Below are 12,488 nucleotides of genomic sequence, written 5' to 3' on the forward strand. Positions count from 1 at the left end.
TACAAATGAAATGTAAAATATTTTTGTTCAGTTAACAGATTCAATAAGATAACTTTCAGTTTTGTTTCTTGGTGTGCTCAGATTTCATTAGAAAATAATTACTGCACTTTGATTATATTCAGAGAGGAAATTTATTGTACCACACTATATATGGTTTTTATTTCATAAATAAGTCCTAAATCTGACTTGTTTTATGAATAAAAAACAGAAAAATCTATTATTCACATTTCATATATGAAGTATGTGAGAATTATAAAGTACAAGTGGTATGGATAAGAAAAATCTTCCCAAGGAAGGGGGAGGAGGTAATCTAAATCTAAGTGATTTTTATGTTAATTTTAATACACTTTGTCCTTCATTTCCTCAAAGGCAAAAGAAGCTAAACGACTAAAAGAATTCTTAGAAGATTATGATGATGATAGAGATGACCCCAAATATTACAGGTAAAGAAGCCTTGCTTTATGAACTCAAATTTTCAGCTTTTTGTTAGCTTCATTTTCCCTTGTCTTCTAGAGAGTGTAGTTTACTCAGTGGAATAAGGAAAAACCTTCACATTCCATCTTGTAATCACTCCCCTAGTTGATAATGCTGTTTTGGGGAGGATGGGAGGGCAGTGAGGGTAAGAGCTGTTAGAATAGGATCAGTAATTCTATGCATCTTTTTGGGATGCAAGTCCATAACAGTATTATAACAAATTAATTTTTCTTTGTCTTTTAAAGAGGTCCAATTTTTATAGCAAGTTTTAACTAATCTGTATAACTATAACTAAGATGGTCTAGAAATTTTTGTCTTCAAGGATTTCAAGAGTGTCAAATAGCAATCTGAACATCCCCTCTGTCCTCCTCCCCTGCGCAATTCATATATTATTGTGAAGTGAGAAATGTGAAGCCTGGCTTCAGCCTCATCTTTTTGTTCTCATGGCATTTCTAAGAAACTACTTGTATTCTATTATTTACGGCACTGTGGTAAAATTGTTTGCTTTGTTCTGCCCCCTTTACTCCAAACTGTAATATCACTGAGGACATGGGCTCTATTTTGATTTTTGTTTTAAATCTCTCATGTGCCTGACGTGATCCAGACATGTAGTAAAGGCATTTACTATATAATTAAATTTAATACACTGGAGCCAAAACAATACAAACATTGGAATTAGCAACTTAAATTGAAAGAATACCAAAGATTTGACCTGGTAGAAGGTGGAAAATTTTAGGTAAAATTATTGAATCCTAAAATAGTAGTACATAATTTCAGTATTCTGAGATATAATAAATGCTAGATAGACTCTGCTTTCTAATAATTCTACACTACTTCTTTCTGGGATTTTTTCCCATGAGGGAAACAGTTGATTTTAATTGAAGTTTTAGAGCTGTTCTTAGTGTTACTGTTACTTCAGGTGTTAATTTCACAACTCGGCATCCTATTCCATAGGGGTTTTCCTATGCAATAGGCACAGAATGAGAACTTTCTTCTCTGAAAGCTAATTTTTTACTTGTTTTAGACACTTATTTAGAATGACTTAACAATGAAGCATGGTGATAAATGACTAGACAATGCTCATTTATTAAGCAGTAACATGTAAAAGAGCATATGGGTGTTCTGTTTTGGTGTTCTTTAGATCCACAACATTTAAGAGTCTTCAACAGATTGAAAAAATACGCATGGAGCTTTTAGTTTTGGGAAAAAAATGGTTTTGGAGACATATAATAGTTGCGATCTGAGTATTAAATAAGGCCTGTTACTTTCTTTTGCAGAGGAAGTGCTCTTCAGAAAAGGTTGCGTGATAGGGAAAAGGAAATGGAAGCAGATGAACGAGATAGGAAAAGAGAGAAGGAAGAGCTAGAGGAAATTAGGCAGCGCCTTCTGGCAGAAGGGCACCCGGATCCAGATGCAGAGCTCCAGAGGGTGAGTTACTATCACATTCATAACTATATATATATATATTTTTAAATTATATTGGGGAGCTGTGTTTCTCCAGGGCAGCTCAGCTCCAAGTCCAGTCACCGTTTTCAATCTTGAGTTGCAGGGGGCGCAGCCCACCATCCCATGCGGGAATTGAACCGGCAACTTTGTTGTTGAGAGCTCGCGCTCTAATCAACGATCCATCCGGCCGCCCCATATTCTTTTAAGATGATCCATCTTAAGCCAACTATGATGTGTTTAGTTTATAAAAGAAATGCACTTTTATGTTCCATGAATCTTGCTATTTTGGGGGAGGATGTTAGTATTTTATTTTTTTATTTTATTACACAAATCATCAGTATGAGTTGATTTATAATTAATTATTCCAAACATCTTCCAGGTGTCTTATTCCTTTATTTCTGTGAGGTATTATTTAAGTTAAATGGATGTCTTTTAATGAAACTTTGCTAGAAACCTTTCTATAATGTGCTTTTGTAGTGTGAGTTCCTCTCTCATTACCACCCTAAATATTTTGTTTCCAAAATAAAGTTTTCATGAGCATCTTTCCATTTAAAAACTGAAAAGACCATGCCATAGGACATGGCATACTTCATTCTTGCTTTTAGGAATAGAATGTGCCATTTCTTACAAGTTTTTAGTTCTTAATATATCATGAGCTTAATAATACTATAAATTCTTCATATCGACTTTTAAAATCAGTTATATGCTATTTGTTAACAGAAACTATGTCTTCTTAATGTCCCATTTATCTTTCAAAATGAAATAGTGTTTTCTGTTGGTAAAATAAGTACTTACATGAGAACTGTATTTTGCCGTGTATAATGCACTCCCTTGTATAATATGCACCCACATTTTTGGCCCAAACTTTCAGGGAAAATATTCTTTCATTTTAGTTTTTTAACTCAAGTTTTTGTTTGTTTACATTTAGGTACTTGTTTTTTGCATTATAGAGGAATTTTAGCATATTTTAACATATTATGGTGCAAAGAAATTTATGTAACAATTATAGAACACAAGAAAAGATACAAAGTACAAGAAATTTTAGGTACCAGTAACAAATTTACGCATCTTAGAAGGTTAAGAACTCTTTGTCATAGCGAGTTCGTCATAAATTCAAAACCAATTATCGTATTCCAGGGTATTATTTTGCGTACGGATATTGTTATTGATTTCTAGAGTTACACCTTTAACTCATAATCATAAATAAAAGAATTAAAAACATTTACGTAGATATGGAATTAGTACTACCCATGTATAATGCGCATCCTTATTTTTCCCTCACAAATTTGGGCCAAAAAGTGCACATTATACACGGCAAAATACAGTAAATAGAAAGTTCAGACAACATAAAACACAATAATGAGATTAAAAGCCATGTGATTTCTATCAGCTATTTACAGTCATAAATGTGTGGTTATTTTTTTAAATGTCACAACACAGGTATACATATACCCTTCCTCACACATAAGTGTTATAAATGGGATTATAATTTACATACTGTTTTCTGATGTTCTTAAATCGGGTATAATCTTCCACCCAGAATTCCCTTATGTCTTTTTTCATGCTTTCATTATCATGGCTTATTGTCAGTCTTATTTTAAGTCCTTATTATTACAACATTTAGGTTGGGGATGTTTTTATTTTTTAATTCTCTACCAGCGGGTTTGACTGCTTTACAGGTTGTTTAATGTTCATTGTACTTCCTTTGTGAGTTGATGGTGTTATGTGATGTCATGCCCAAATTTTGAATTTTTATATAGTTTAGCATATATGTTTTTATTTTTGTTTCTTTAATCTTTGTTTCATGCTCAGAAAAATGATTGTTCTTTGCATCTAAGTTTTTATAATGCTCTTAGGATTTTTTATTTTTTTTAACCATCTTTCATCATTTCAGGCGGAGTGTTCATTTTGTTATACGCGTTTGATTCCTAAGGTCCCTCTTCCCCTCATTTCTTCCTTTTGTTTGTGAATACAACAGTGACTGCCACCCTCAGCCATTACCTAGAAAGACCAAATGATTGTGTATGGCCAAGCTGAGGATTTGAGTTGCCTCTAATGTGTTGTCCTCACTGGTCTAAAACAAAACTGGTTATAATTTCTGTAATAAAAATATAAAGACATTTTCATTTTGAATTAGCCATCCATTCTGTTGTTACCTTTGTTAATCCGAAGAGTTTATACAAACCACTCAAGAATGGTAATATATGTAAAATGTTAAAAAAACATTTTGCAGAGTACCTAATTACACTTTATAGATTTACTCAGCTTTCTGATTATAGAAGCAGGAAGTGTTCATTATTCCTCAAAAAAGAAAAGTAAAGGTTTTATAAAAGGTAATGTAAAACAAAAAGCCAGTTAAATTGAGTATAGTAGTTGTCTGAGTTAATCAGATTATTTTTTGCTTTTAGATGGAACAAGAGGCTGAAAGGCGCAGGCAACCACAAATAAAGCAAGAACCAGAATCAGAGGAAGAGGAAGAAGAAAAACAAGAAAAAGAAGAAAAACGAGAGGAACCCATGGAAGAGGAAGAAGAGCCGGAGCAGAAGCCGTGTCTCAAACCAACTTTGAGACCCATCAGTTCTGCCCCATCTGTTTCCTCTGCCAGTGGCAATGCAACCCCCAACACTCCTGGGGATGAGTCTCCCTGTGGTATTATCATTCCTCACGAAAATTCGCCAGATCAGCAACAACCTGAGGAGCATAGGCCAAAAATAGGACTAAGTCTTAAACTGGGTATGTTATCATTTCCTTCCTTTTTTCTTTCCTTTATTTCTCCCCTTGCAAATACCTAAATTTCGCCTTAAGGAAAAAAATAAATATGTGCTGCTTGGTAGGTAGATAGAAAACTATTCAAAAATGCCTTTCTAGCTCACTATTGTTTTCATAGTTTTACTAGTGCTCCTATATCTGCAGCTGCCTCGAGTTCTGAGAAGAAGTGAAAAGTTAAATTTTCTAGCACTTGTGAGTAGTGAGTTATTTTTTAAAGTTGGGATCTTCCTCTGAGATTTGTGGAAGTATTTTTTGCACTGCTTTTGAGGGATGGTGGGTTGTAAAATGTAACATTTGAAAATTAAGTCATCATTGCTAATACAGTGCTTTTACTATAGGTGCTTCCAATAGTCCTGGTCAACCTAATTCTGTGAAGAGAAAGAAACTGCCCGTAGATAGTGTCTTTAACAAATTTGACGACGAAGATAGTGATGATGTACCCCGAAAAAGAAAACTGGTTCCCCTGGATTACGGTGAAGATGATAAAAATGCTGCCAAAGGCACTGTAAACACTGAAGAAAAGCGCAAACATATTAAGAGTCTCATTGAGAAAATCCCTACAGCCAAACCTGAGCTCTTTGCTTATCCCCTGGATTGGTCTATTGTGGATTCTGTGAGTAGCACATTATATTTCATCATTTTAATTGGAAGTGGTTTTGAATATAGCATACAAACTCAGTGGATTCTATTAATGACAAGTGTGGATGATAATCTGAAATCTTGACGTGACCCTGAATTTAGATAGTTGGGGAAATTCTTGGTGGTACTTGAAATCTTCAAAAATTAGAAGTAATCATATCTTGATTCATACCTGTCTTAGTTAAGCTTGTGAATGATTATACTATATTTAATCTTACAAAAAATCACAAGGCTATAGACTTTTTAGTAAATGTAATAAAGATCTCTTTAATTTAGTAACCATACTTTATTTTGTAGATACTGATGGAACGACGAATTAGACCGTGGATTAATAAGAAAATTATAGAATACATAGGTGAAGAAGAAGCTACATTAGTTGATTTTGTTTGTTCTAAGGTTAGTTTTTTTCTTTCTTTATCCCCAATATTTATTTTATACTTTAAACCGCTCCAACCTATTTCAGACCCCCACACCATGTGCTTTCATTTCAGAGGGTCAAAGAGAACAGAATTGCTGGCAGCTGCCAGTTTTGCTCTTTCCCTGCCCCTAAGAATGCCTTGCCACCCCCTTCTCGTCTTAATGGTTATAATGCTGCTAACGTACAGTTCAAGAGGTTTTGTGGAAACAGCCAATAGCTTGTCTCATAAATTCCTTTGTCAGCCATCTATCCTTTGGAAGAGGAACAAAATAGTTTTTTTTTTAAAAGCATAATAATAGTATTAATCGATTAAATACTATGTACCAGGCTTTGTTCTTGGCAGGTACTGTGTTAAGCATTTTATAGAACCTTCTTTAAACCTCCCAACAACCTTAGAAAGTGTAGGTTACTAATATTATCTTCATTTTAAACATAAAGAAATTGAGGCTTAGGGGAGAGTGTCTTAAGCATGGTTACATAATAAGTAGCAGAGCCAAGCCTGTAACACTAGAGGTCTTAACCACCAGCGTATACCGCATCCTTCCATTGTCTCCTGAAGACCAAGTCTTACCTTTAATAAGACAGTTACAATAGAAGCGCCATATTTCTGTCAAGGAATAACTAAGTGCATTTTAAGGAAATGATATTTTTCTTCCAGTACTATTAACATTAGGAATAGCAGATTTAGGCTGCCCCTTCCACTTATAACTACTGTAGCATTAAAATGTGTAAGTAAGTCTAGATATGAATTAGAAGACAGAAACTATGGTGACTAATATCATGGGTTATGGTGTCAAATTTCCATTGAAAAGAGTGTTGGGGAATTAAGAAATTTATAGAATGGTTCTTCAGCCATAAGAAGAATGCCTTAAAATTTCTTGCTATATTGCTAATTTTTTGTTTGTTTTCAAAATGACAATTATTTGTTTTTTTAGGTTATGGCTCATAGTTCACCTCAGAGCATTTTAGATGATGTTGCCATGGTAAGTTAGAAATTCATTGTTATTAATATTTTAATTAAAATCTATGTCAACAAACTAACTTCTAAATTATTGATTTTTCTACCTATGTTGGTTCCAGAATCTTTCTTTCTATAGGCCCGAGTTAAAATTTAAATATGCATTAAAAGAGGATAAAGGCACGCACAGCAAGATATCATTAGACAACACTACAGTTAGGGATTTCTTTTTTACCAGTCACTACCCTCCCCTACCTTTTTTTTTTTTTAATATTTTATTGGTTGGGGAACAATGTATACTTCCAGGACTTTTTTTCCAAGTCAAGTTGTTGTCCTTTCAATCTTAGTTGTGGAGGGTGCCGTTTAGCTTCAAGTTGTTGTCCTTTCAGTCTTAGTTGTAGAGGGCGCAGCTCAGCTCCAGGTCCAGTTGCCGTTGCTAGTTTCAGGGGGCACAGGCCACCATCCCTTGCGGGAGTCAAATCGGTAACCTTGTGGTTGAGAGCCCATGCTCCAACCAACTGAGCCATCCAGGAGCTCAGAGACAACTCAGCTCACAGCTCAGCTCAAGGTGCCGTGTTCAATCTTAGTTGCAGGGGGCGGAGCCCACCATCCCTTGCGGGACTCGAGGAGTTGAACTGGCAACCTTGTGGTTGAGAGCCCACTGGCCCATGTGGGAATTGAACCGGCAGCCTTCAGAGTTAGGAGCACCGAGCTCCAACTAACTGCCTGAGCCACTGGGCCAGCCCCAACCCTCCTCTGCCTTTTGTGTTTGTGTATATATATGTAAATCCTGGCTCTAGTAATATATTTAGAGAACATTTATTAAGTGCTCACTGAGTAAAGCAATGTGTTCAAAGCATAAAAGGGAGAAACATCTGCCCTTGAACTATCGGGGGGACAGGTATATTGATATTGATACACTAATATACTTGCTATAATGGGGCTATGTAATAAAGATAGGGAGCAGAGGATTTAGAGTATCTGATGTTGAGAACAGTTAGGGAAAGCATTAGGAATTGCTATCTAAACAGACTTGGAGATGGTATAACTGTTTTGTCACTTGGACAGATGTCTGTTGGGTCAGCAGTGATTAAACATGAAATTCCCAGTTGCATTCAATTTTGGGCGTTAGAGTCAGTGGTTGTCCTTATCTAATATTGTGATTTTGTGAGAAAAGGAAGGAGGAAGAGAATTGATGGTAAAGGTGAGAGAGTGATTGAATGGACTGAACTGCAAGTTAGGAAGAGAAAGAAATATCAGAATGTAGCTGGTGGTTTGAATGAGTCAAGGACTGCTGGATCCAGTGAAGTTGTGGGAGGGGTGTTGGAATGACATAACTGGAAAGAGAAATTAGTCAGAAAGTAGAATGTTTAAGAATATAAGTGGTGGATCAGTCCAGATGATGGCACAGTGCAAAATATGGACAGGTGAGAATTTCTGGGGCAGAGCTGATGTCATTGTTTAGAATGACTTAAACGAACTTTAAGCCTGGGTCATGCACATAGAAATTGAAATTACTGATGTTGGGATAGATTGGAGAGAAATACTGGAACCAGCTGCCAGACTGCTCCTTTAACACGTTGCGTACGGCGGGGTTTAAATCCCTCGTGAAGATTCTCGTGATCCGTACGCAACGTGTTAATGTAGGTGAAAGAGTAGGCATTTGCTGGACAGCTGCTGTTGGAGTAAAAGAGCAGTGGAGTGCAGTCTCGTGGAGATATTATTTACAAGGGTGTAAATAGCAAAGATGCAACAGCTTCCCCTCTACTGTGGAGACTAAGGTTATGAAAGTGAGGAACTTCCTGAGAAGGCTCTTGGAGTGTCAGGGTCTTTAGGGGACATACCAGGTTTTCATTTCAGGTAAGAAGATGAAAACACTAATGAAAGAAGTTTAGGGGGTTAGTATAAAGTGGAATAGGGGTCCAAAGGACAAAGCAGGAAGGCAGCATTGGAAGACAAGTGAGGGAGGGGGAAGAAACATCAAGCATGATAGAAGATGACAGGTGACTGGGGGAACTTGCATTTCAAGCTGCAAAGTTGTCAGGGAGGGGCACAGTGGGGTATTTAACCAAAAGGAACTCTGATGTTGAGATATTTTGTGTCCATGCACTAAATGATGATATCTAAAGCCCCCAAACGTCTTTTCTGCTGCCCAGCCAGCCTGATGCAGCTAGTTTAGATTTCCTAATAAAACATTTGTGAAAAATTTGTTGGCTCCACAATGCTGAGCCTCATATAAAAGAAGAAATGTGAACAGACCTCAGTTTTGGAGTAATGGAATCTGAATATCCCTGACCTTCCAGCTTCTTTAAGGTTATCCTTGGGGTTGAGAGAAGGTTTCACAGTTAGGACTGAGTTAAGGAATTTTTTTTCCAGATCAGTGTTCTAGTTTTTGATCTTGGCAAAGTTGTAATCACTGTCAGTGAAGATGTCATGTGTCAGTGTTAATCGATTTTGGTCTGTTCAATACTTAATCACTTACATGATTTTGATTATTTTTTGTCTCGTTGATCAGAGTGGGAGGAAACCAATTGAGCTACTGTCAACTAGTTCTGCTGAAAGCTCATGGAGCCTGTGTACAGCTCTTGTATAAATGAGATTGAATTTTTAGCTCAAGTAGTGTTTTGCTCTTACTAAAATCTGACTTTTTCAAATTGTACCTTTCCTTATTTTACATAATTTAATGAACTTTGGTTGCATTTTGTGCCTTATCTATATTTCCAAGTTATGACTTTCATATTAATTAGTGTTGTAGCATAGTTCTTTTGAACTACTGGTCAAGTCTGGTTCAGAAGTCTGATTAAAAGTTCTTTAATTATTTGTTACCATTGAGAATTTTGGGAAATTTTTCAAAAAATCTAAATTTCTGGCTCCTCTTAGGTACTTAACTGATCACTTATTAGGCACTTTTCAATGCACTTTGTACATACTAACTTTTTAAATTATGGACCAGTATGATGTATCTACTATTTCCTTCGTCTTACAGATGAGAGAACTGAAGCTTACTGTGGTTAAGTAACCCAACCTAGGACACTTACCTAGTAAGAGGTAGAAGTGGGATTTGAACCTAGAGATTGGTTTGCTTAGCTCCTAACCTAAAGTGGCAAAATTAGGCCACAAATCATCATGTCACTGATAAACCTGCACCTCTGTCTTTGCTTTACTGCCTCCTATAGAAGCAATGATTATTACTCCTATGATTATTCATTTTACCTCACTTGTAGCCCTAGTGTGAAGGCCGAATATGTGTGTGGGATGAGGGCAGAAGTAGTGGCGAGGACATGATGCGTCTAACTCATGAGTAGATAGGAAGATTATTTCTTTGCCAAGAGGAAAAGACCCTTTGTTTATTCGTTCAATGGTCTGTGTCCCTTGCGATGATGATGGTGTTCACTTCCTCTGTTCACTGTGTCCCAGACGCTGTGTTAAATGCTTTACATGCTTTCTCATTTAACATTTAATTCAATGTCACATCCATAAGGATTCCATAAATACTTAGATTGTAAGGTTGTTTTTGGAGGTAAATGAGATACTCTGTATTAAAGTTACTGTGTAGTTGTACAACTAGTTCTGTCTAAATGCTATGTTCTTTGTAGCAAACATTTGCTTTCCTTAGGAAAATAGTTTTTCAAGCTATGTATAAATGTAGTATTTGTAAAGTTAAAAGTTAGAATAAAAGTTAGATCAAAAAAGTACAGTGGTGTCAGTATTCAGAAAGCCATTGAATTTTGCTGAATGCTTTTTTTTGATACTTTACATGTACTACTTAGGACATTTCTCACACTGGACAGATTTCCTTCATCATTTTGTTGAAAGTAAATGCTTGTCAGTAGATGAAAGCCTTTTTTAATACCAGTCACTGTTGTTGGGAGATGCTGATGATTGCTTATCTTGCATGTATTACTGTTTTTTCTTTTTCTCTTCTAGGTACTTGATGAAGAAGCAGAAGTTTTTATAGTCAAAATGTGGAGGTTATTGATATATGAAACAGAAGCCAAGAAAATAGGTCTTGTGAAGTAAAACTCTCTTTACACTTAGAGTTACATTTCAGATATCTTCTTTCCCATCCTCCAAAGGACTCTGAATTTTTCTTTGTCTTCAAAGACATTTGTGAGATCTGTAATTTTTTTTTAAATGTAGAAAATGTGAATTTTTTTTGTCCTCCAATTTGTTGATGCCTGTGTACTCCCTTGGTTGTAAAGACATCTGAATCCTACCTTGGTTCTCTTTATACTCACCAGGTACAAATTACTGGTATGTTTTATAAGCCGCAGCTACTGTACACAGCCTATCTGATATAATCTTGTTCTGCTGATTTGTTCCTTGTAAATATTAAAATGACTCCCCAATTCTTTTGCAGAATTGCACTTAATATTGAACTGTACTGTATAGGAACCAGAACAATTTTAATTGAAAGAATACCAGTCCTTCCCTTCTTGATCAGAATTGGCAAGCTCTCATGAAGGCATGAAATTTAAAAGTAAGAGTGCAAAAATTAGCAGACCATCCATTCCTACTGTATCTCTGTATGAGTGTGTTTGTGTGAATGTACATATAAAAGTCTTAACTTTTCCCTAATTGGCTTTGGAAGGCTCCCTTAAACATTTTCTAACTGAAGCATAGAATCGTAAAGGAAACGTCGTATTGTGCCAACCCTAATGTCTGGGTTAATTAGGTTATTAGTCTCCCAGAGCATGGTATTCTCTCATGGCAAGCAACAGTCTGTTGAAGAGAATGGGGTTCTGTTGATGGGGCTGAAGCTAGCTGCTTCAGCCTCTCTTTTAAGGGATTGTGGATCACTGGTTCCCCACCCCCAATTTCATTGTTCAGAAATGAGGTAGATCCTTAGATTCTGGGTTCTGGGGAACTTTATTTAATGGATTTTGCACTAATTGGTGCTTAGCTTAATTTTGGTGTACCCCTTTGTTTAAAAAAATTTTGAAAAGCATAAATGAAAAAAGCTTTTTAAAAAGGAGATAAAATTAGGCAATTTTACAGACTAGGGAAGTATGAGAAAATACAATAGGAATTCAGTGTGGCATTTTACAAAGTTTACATCTCATTTCTAAGGTAAATCATTTACCACTAATTTTTTTTTGTAAATGGTTTATAGCTTGTGTGTGTGTACACACACCTAGTTTACCTCTGTCACCAACATTTAAAAATACACTGATGGTGTTAGAGATGTACATGGGGCTTCCTTTATTGTAGATCAGAACTTCACTAGAGAGCAAAATTACCTGAAAATGTAACCATTTTTAAAACAGTTCTTAACACAAAGTAGGTGCGGCAATTTCCCATGTCTGAATATTTATTTAAAAGAAAGATAAAGATGGGGAGGGGTGTTAAAAAAGCATAACTGAGCTTGAGTTACTAGATTTTTTTTTACATCTTATCCTCATAAGATGAAATTGAAAACACTGTTCTTTACATTGGACCATGACGTGGTTCCATTATGTATATATTTCAAATATTAAAAATGTATATATTTGATCTTGAGGACTCATTCTTTCAGAGTCTTATTAAATAAATGGCATCATGCTGTAATTGTGCAGTGCATACTAGAAACTGAACTTGAAAATATGGGTTGAATTTTTAGGAGTATTAGTAACTGAAGGCCAAAGAGGCCATTTACCTTATTTGGGATGACTCTGTATGTCTATGGAGATATCCCCTTTTAGTGTTACAGTATTTTAAATTCTGGTTTCTCAAGGGAAAATTTCAAAAACATGCTCCTTGCCATTTACAAATTCATTAGTAGCCTTTTCTCAGATTGACCCTCAG

General features: G+C 35.8%; 1 protein-coding gene across 3 annotated transcripts in view; it reads left to right on the top strand.

Moving 5' to 3' along the window:
• Nucleotides 1-12,203, top strand: part of RBM25 (RNA binding motif protein 25) — a 53,068-nt gene extending 40,865 nt beyond the window's left edge. For all 3 annotated transcript variants that reach the window (XM_019733360.3, XM_074327252.2, XM_074327253.2), the window contains 7 exons: nucleotides 370-443; nucleotides 1,752-1,902; nucleotides 4,329-4,653; nucleotides 5,028-5,302; nucleotides 5,626-5,724; nucleotides 6,682-6,729; nucleotides 10,632-12,203. In XM_019733360.3, the coding sequence (XP_019588919.1) occupies nucleotides 370-443; nucleotides 1,752-1,902; nucleotides 4,329-4,653; nucleotides 5,028-5,302; nucleotides 5,626-5,724; nucleotides 6,682-6,729; nucleotides 10,632-10,724 (1,065 nt within the window). In that variant the 3' untranslated portion in view covers nucleotides 10,725-12,203. The remainder of the gene's footprint in view (nucleotides 1-369; nucleotides 444-1,751; nucleotides 1,903-4,328; nucleotides 4,654-5,027; nucleotides 5,303-5,625; nucleotides 5,725-6,681; nucleotides 6,730-10,631) is intronic.
• The last annotated feature ends 285 nt before the right edge of the window (nucleotides 12,204-12,488 follow it).

This window comes from Rhinolophus sinicus, chromosome 3, assembly GCF_057876585.1.
Source record: "Rhinolophus sinicus isolate RSI-liver-muscle chromosome 3, RSI-T2T, whole genome shotgun sequence".
Lineage (NCBI taxonomy): Eukaryota > Metazoa > Chordata > Mammalia > Chiroptera > Rhinolophidae > Rhinolophus > Rhinolophus sinicus.